A 7,494-nucleotide genomic window follows, 5' to 3' on the forward strand; every position below is an offset into this window, starting at 1 on the left:
TGTATACTTATTAAGTGCAAGGGTCTGGGTTTAATCCCCAGCACCAGAAAAAAATGAGGATCATACTATATAACAATACCTCACTGTCTTAAGGACAAAATAACATAATGAATGTAAGACATTTTGTGCTAGAAGCACAGCATGTTTGCAATTACTATTATAGTGGTCCACAACTCTCAAATCTAATGCTCAAACCTAAGTATTTTTCCTGCTACTCTTAGTAGCAAAAGATACCAAGATTTAGAACAGATCCCAAAGGGGATTTAAGCTTTCTTAAAAGCTTAGGTGGACCCCTTCTAACAAAAGCATGCTGACATCCCCACTACTGGTAATCTTTTTATGGTATTAACGTTTACTCTGCTGTCTCATTTTTGGTTTTGTTTTTTTGTTTTTTTTTTTCCGAGACAGGGTTTCTCTGTGTAGCCCTGGCTGTCCTGGCACTCCCTCTGTAGACCAGGCTGGCCTCGAACTCAGAAATCTGCCTGACTCTGCCTCCCAAGTACTGGGATTAAAGGCGTGCTGCACCACTGCCCTACTCTCCTGTCTCTAAGGCAGGAGAGACACAGAACCTACTGGACTCTCAGATTGTCTTCAGATAAGAAGGGTTTGCAGTGTGCTCTCAGGGTCCACCTGTCTTATTACAAATGCCCATGTTTTCCCTCTAACGTACTCCATTTATTGGAATGCAGAGGGGTAAGGAGAGCAACTCAGCTTAAGAACCAAGCTACAACTGATCTAGGGAAGGGAGAGGATTTAGGATGGACACCCAAACTGCAGCTCTGACAAGCAGTAACCCATAAAGCTTTTAAACAGTGTTCACAGAGAAATTCCCAGCTTTTAATATCAGTGGCATAGAGTCCCTCTCTCAAGACATAAGAGCCTGCCTTGGACCACCTAGTTCCCTTCCCAGGCAGGCATAAAGAAATACTGACCACAGGATTCATCTGTCCTTTTAGGAGGGTTGAGCCAGGATTTTGCTTCACCCAGCTTTTGTCAAATTCCCACAAGCAAAGCTTGGGCTCAAGTGTGTTTTATAAGTATTGGCCAGCTGATGCAAGTTCTGGGCCCAACAAATATTGAAGAAAATTATTAAGAATCCAGACACAATGGTGAACTCCTGTACTTCCAGTTATTTAGACTGAAACAGAAGGATGGCTTAAGCCCATGAATATAAGGCCAACCTAAATATAGTGAAACCTTATCCAAGGCAGGGAAGGTTTATGACTTAGGTTGTATGTATTCCAAGATAGGTAAAGAACCAGGCTGTCTGTCCTGCAAGCCCTACCTTGAACATGCATGACAATAAAGCCTGGCTTGATGAAAGGCAAGGCTATTCATGATTCTTATCCCACTGAGTTGTTGACAGTGAACATGTTGATATGAATGCCTTCATAAGTCTAATTACTATATATTCTCCCAGCTTCACCAGGATATATTGGTTAACTTCCTAAAATCTGAAAAGCTCCCCAATATATCTATACACATAGGTTTTTGATAAAAGTCTTTGAACCTGTCTTCTCCTTGGAACCTATATAGTTTTTCTTTCCATAAAATAAATGTTAGTTAGTCACAAGTAACTGCATGTAATAGGACTCTGGCTTTAACAGTAGAGACTATTGGGCTAAAGAAAACATCTTCTGGTCCAGCTAGGAGGATCCTACATTTCTAGATTTTTTTTCAAATGAACTCTAAAGTGCTAGGCATGGTGGCACTTCCAACCACCCAGGAGGTAGCAGCATGAGGATGACAAGGTAGAGGTTGCCCTGAGCCACATAACAAGTTCTAGGTCATCCTGAGCTATACAGCTGAACACTATCTTAAACAAAATCAAGCAAATAAAGCAAATCAAATAGAATCTATTTGTAATATTGCAGTCATACCTCATAGAAGTTAGAGATTTCAAACTAGATTCTGAGGCTTGCTTAAACAAAGCGTCTTCTTGTAGCCTTGATCATAAGTAAATAATTAAGACTCCTTATAAGGTACAAACGTGCCTTGAATCATGCACATTTAATCATCGCAGAACTTAAGAGCTGAAAGAGACCCTTGAGAACTAACATAAGCTATTATCCCTTTCCTTCCAAACTGTTTTAATATCCATGAATTTCTTCTTCCCAGTGAGGCACGAATAACCTGCCCTGACTTGTCCTTAAACTTGATTTGTAGGAACACCCTTCAAGTCACATGAACAACCTGGGTGGAGTACAATTTGAGCTCTAACAAACATCTGAATTTAACATAATCAATCTTAAGAGCATGGAAAAATTTTCAGATATTTTCGAAAAAAACACAAACATTTCTAAGTCCAGATAAAAGAAGATTTATCTAACATGTATCTTTTAAATACATAAGTTAAAATAGTCAGATATCTTGATGTATTCCATGAGTCAACCACATAATTTGGCTGCCAAAAAAAAAAAAAAAAAAAAAAATGCTGTGCTTAGGGGACTGAATACAAAATCAGTATTGTACCCAGAAAGAACTCTCTCTGCTGTGAGCTATGCTGGAGTATATCTAGACAATTGGGTTCATCTCTGTTCTGTGCTTTAGGGAAGTTACACAAAACTGAAAAGGTTCAGAAAAGAGGTGACCAGTATAGTGCAGAAATATGAAGCCATGTCAAATAAAGATGAATTGAAGAAGCCAAAGTTATTTGTACTCAGAGTATAACTATATCCCCTAAATCTAAAGATGTGCACAGAGAAAACAGACTTGGACATGTTTCCAAAGGCCATAATCCATCTAGTCAAATGTTAGCTAAGATGTTAGTAGAGATGTTTCATCTAAGCCTATAGAAGTATTAAAATGTAGAGCCATGCTGGGCTTTAGTGGCTTCTAAAATCCTATTAGTCCATATAAAACAAACAAGAAAGCATTTGTCATTACCTCAGGGCCTTACTGCTAATTATTACTCTCTAGTAATATCACAGTCTTTCCAACCAATCAGCATAGTGTTGTACTAGGTTTGTGAGAGGAAAGTGCTTGCTGGGTAACTAGTTTCAGTCTGTGGATCAGTGTCCCTGTGTAAACAATGGGATCCCAACTGACTGGTAGTAAAAGCTTTCAGCTAAATCTCTAGGAAGGAAATTTTTACTGATTCACATAGCACTTTAAAAGACCTTCCCAATCAAATGAACTATTAAACAGTAACCAGTTCTCATAGAAATGTTGAAATAAAATTCTATAACCATCTTTCCCAATAGCAGGAAATTCACCTTTGCAAGCCAAATCAGCTCTTTCATATAGAAGTTTTTTCTCTTTTGAAGAGCTATGCTCACTATCTAAAGTAGATTGGAGCCCAGGCTATAATTAAAAAGTAGCACTTGAATATATCACTATAAGGCTAAAATTGCATACCAGAAGGCCACAGTCAGTCAAGCTACTGAGAACTAAACACAGACAATTCTGTGAATGAATTCACAGTAGACTATAAATTACATACTATTTAAACAAAGGTGAATGACCTCAATTTGGTATCCTGAAGTGTTTGCTATAGAAAGACAGCCATACAGATGTCAGCATGTAGAAATTACAAAAAACAGTTCAAATAGTAAATATTCATAAAACCCATCTCGGTTTCACTTAAAATTGATTTGAATTCTAAGTACTGATTTGGTATCAAACTATCAGAAAATATAATAAATACATGATGGATATAACAAGAATACATTCTTCTCTATGCTTTTCAAAGCAATCTATCAGAAAATATAATAAATACATGATGGATATAACAAGAATACATTCTTCTCTATGCTTTTCAAAGCAATCTATGTATGTATAAATTAGGAACTGCCTAAATGATTTAATAATGAACTGGTTAAACAAGTTCAATTTCTGTGTCTGTATTTACAATGAAAAATACTATTGGAAGGAATACAGTAGATCCAAGGTACTGACATGAAAACAATTAAGGTTGATGTTATACAGTTAAGTGAATACATCAAGATGAAGCTATAGATACATATATAATCCCATCTGAATTTTACAAATTACTAATTAATTAAGGTCTGATAGTGATTAGTCACATTAAACAAGTCTCTACCTCTGAGCCCTAAAAATTATTTTAAAATACCACTGTGTTGATATATGCCCAGAAAGAAATGTTTTAAGATGGAACAAACTGCTATGAGGAGTAACGTCTAGGTCCTCTAGGAAACAGAACTAGAGAGTGGTGGAGGACTGACTGTTGTCCTTTCCTTTTAGGCTTCTGTTTATCTCTTTTGGCAATAAGGATTATCTTTGTGCTCTTAAAATGTCAAAAGTGAAATGACATTAATTGTATGTTTATTTACCAGATACTAACAAAAGGAAGCAATTGCTAGTTAAATATTATGTGCTTAAAACTCCAGACATTCTAACTCATCCTTTTTCTGTTTACTAAAACAAGGTAGAGAAGTCACAAATCCCCACCTGGCTTCTCGATATTTTTCTAATCAGAAAACAGAGCTGGTCATAAATAAAATACAATACACAGGTGGTGCTTATTAAGCACAGGAACTATTCTAAGCACTAGTTAGGTATGCGTTGACTTAGTGAAATTTTTCTTTCCTCTCCTAACCTCTCTACTGTTTTTCTTTCTTTTTTGACAGTCTTTTTGACTGTCATACAGTCCAGGTTGCCTTAAATGTAATATGTAGCACAGGCTGGCTTTGAAACTCCTGATCCTCTTGTCTTTGCTTCCTCAGAACATCTGTAGTATACACAATCAGCCCATTTTACATATTTTGCACAGCAAACCTACAAGGACTATGATAAGGACTATGAACGACTTTCTTCATCCCGAGGTTGAAGAAAGTGAGATCACAAGGACCTGCCCATACTTATGTTGGCAAAGGGGGTCAACAAACTGGAATTGAAACCTAAAAATGGACTCTAGAGTCTACACTTAGGTACTAGTTTAACTTTTAGTAATATGTCAATCTCTCTTTTTCAAAAGCTAAAAAGCACCAAATGTTTAAAAAATAGCTAGTTAGTACATTCCTTGAAGCTAAAAGAGATCCAAATGTGGCTTTTGGGGGTGAATAATCTGCATTCCTACTTATGCCTTTGCCAAGCTCCAACATAATTCAAGACTTAACCATCTGGGAAAATCCTCTACCAACTCAATTATAGTCCAAACTTCATACCTGACTTTACAGTAAACCACTGAGCCTAAGAATTAGGTCAACAATCAGATCAAGCTAGACAAGTAAGTGCTCTGGGCAAATCTCCACCCAAATGCAAAGCAAAAGATCTCAGAAACTTGCTGAATTTCTTAAAGAGGTAGGCCTTAATGGTTGAGTTCCTGGGCTATTTCACGCAAAAGGGTGAAAGAACAGCAATTGTATCTTAACTTTGGTTGAACACTTTCACCAGCAGAAGAGCAGCATTTCCTATTGTGAGCTCAGACAGAAATTGGCATGTCAGCATCAGCAGTAAGGAACATCCTAGTTTTAAAAGGGGCGAAAATGGGCATCCCTGCTCAAATGGCATTTGCCCAAGCACTGACCTTGGAATTGAGAAAGGATGAAGTGTTGCAAGAAAGGGATTTAACCTAATTTATAAACTTGCTCAACCTACTTACACACCTGTCCCAAATGACCTATAAAATCTACTTATTTGCAGAGAAAACACCGACTACAATGCCGTTTTTTATTTATAATTTCAGGCCTGAAATGGCCTGTTTATAAGCAAACTACATTCTTCATCTTTTTCCAACACACACACACACACACACACACAGAGAGAGAGAGAGAGAGAGAGAGAGAGAGAGAGAGAGAGAGAGAGAGAGAGAAACAGAGACAGAGACAGAGACAGAGAATGAGAAATACTCGCACATACCAACATCTATTAACTACACCAATAAAAAGAAACAAACAAGGAAATTAGAGCTTTGGAGGAATCCTTTAAAGGTTTTTCCTGGGCATTAATAAAGCACCATTCTAGCTTTCAAACTTTCCCCCAAATATCCCAGGTGGGGTGGCCTTCTGGGCGGATCCAATACAAAAGTTTGTGTCCATTCTGGGACTCTGACAGAGGCCAGAAAACCCTATTTTAGGAGGGGACCCTAAGCTCTCCATAGAGCAGCAGCTCCCTCTGGATGGAGCAAGGCACTAGGTTGGGGGACAAAAGACTTTCTAGATTTGGAGGGACTGGGGGGTTTACTTTAACTGGAGCTTGGATCTTCCCTTGGGAAGCTCTTGAGCAAGAAGTGGCCAGGGTGACGACGCTGGTGTGTAAATAGGCAGTGCCTGGGGAAGGTCCACAGGACTAGGAAGCCCAGAGACTCACCTGGGGGAGGAGGAGCAGGGGCTTCGGTGACAGGTGCGGTGGGCGGGACTCTGCTGCTGTTACCGCTTCTGTCCGGGGACTCGGCAGTCGGGGTCCCTGGAGTGCTGGAAGCCTGAGCGGTGGTGACTACAGAGGTGGTCGGCGGCTGGCCAGCTGTGCTCGCAAGGGTGGTGGGCGCGGGTCTGGAGGGTGGTGATTCGGTGGTAGGAGTTCGTCCGTCCTCCGAAGGGGTGGCGGGCGAGAGGTCCAGAACCTGGATGGGGGTGGCGGCGGGTGGTGCGCTGGTGCGGAGAGGGATGATCTCCGGGGAGCCGGCTGATGGGGTTGCAGCCCCGGTTCTGCGGACCGTGGTGCGCGAGGGGACGGTCCGCGGGGCCTGCGTCGTGGGAGCCACGGCCTTAGGGAAGGGGCTACTGGCTTGATCCCGAAGCCCCGGGCTGGGCGACGGGACCACCTGCCCCTCGGCCCCGCTGCCACCGGTGACATTCCCTGCCGAGGCTGTTGAAGCGGCTGCGGCGGCCGCGCAGCACAACAGGGCGAGGCCGCCCAGGCTCGGCAGGCTCCTCATGGCGCGCTCGGCTCCGCCATTCATTCATTCATCCAGTCGATCGGTCAGTCATCTTCTCTTTCCTGCCGTCCGACCAAGGAAAGCGTTGCCGCCGCTGCCGCCACCAAGAGCACCATCGCCACCTCCCTCTGACAGGCGGCCGGCCCCGCGGGCGGGCCTCAACGCGGAGGGAGCGACTGGGCGGAGCGCGCACTGCCCGCCCTCCTCGATAGGCAGCGAAGCCTGACCAATCGGAAGCCGCGTTTGCCCACGTGATCCGCCTGCTTCCCGACCTCTTTGTAACGGCGCAGACCAATCAGAGGACTCAAAGGGAAGAGGGCGGGACGTCGGGAGGCGCGAGAGGTGTTGGAGCCGGCTGGGTTCGCTGCGGCTCCGGCTTTGTCTACCTACAGAGCAGGGCGCGGGCCTTGGGCGCCCAACGCCGCCGAGCAGACAAAGGACGCGGCCCGCGCGGCAGACTCCGGGCCAAATCATCTGTTCCACTGGGCTGCGAGCTGGGCCAGGGGCGGGGAGTCCCCTGTGGGCAGCGTCTCCGCCCTTCTGAACAATGGAGGCGCGGGAGCCGCACCCGGACTCGGGTGGGGACTGGTTACTACCCCGCGATGGGCGACGGTGGTGGCGGCTATGATATAGATGGAGCTCCGCTCTCACTCTGT

General features: G+C 43.1%; 1 protein-coding gene across 1 annotated transcript in view; it reads right to left on the bottom strand.

Moving 5' to 3' along the window:
* Megf9 (multiple EGF like domains 9) overlaps nucleotides 1–7,016 on the bottom strand; it is a 100,955-nt gene extending 93,939 nt beyond the window's left edge. The window contains exon 1 of the mRNA XM_031377672.1: nucleotides 6,271–7,016. Coding sequence (XP_031233532.1) covers nucleotides 6,271–6,862 — 592 coding nt within the window. The 5' untranslated portion in view covers nucleotides 6,863–7,016. The remainder of the gene's footprint in view (nucleotides 1–6,270) is intronic.
* Between the last annotated feature and the right edge of the window lie 478 nt (nucleotides 7,017–7,494).

The sequence above is a fragment of the Mastomys coucha genome, unplaced genomic scaffold, assembly GCF_008632895.1.
Source record: "Mastomys coucha isolate ucsf_1 unplaced genomic scaffold, UCSF_Mcou_1 pScaffold18, whole genome shotgun sequence".
Lineage (NCBI taxonomy): Eukaryota > Metazoa > Chordata > Mammalia > Rodentia > Muridae > Mastomys > Mastomys coucha.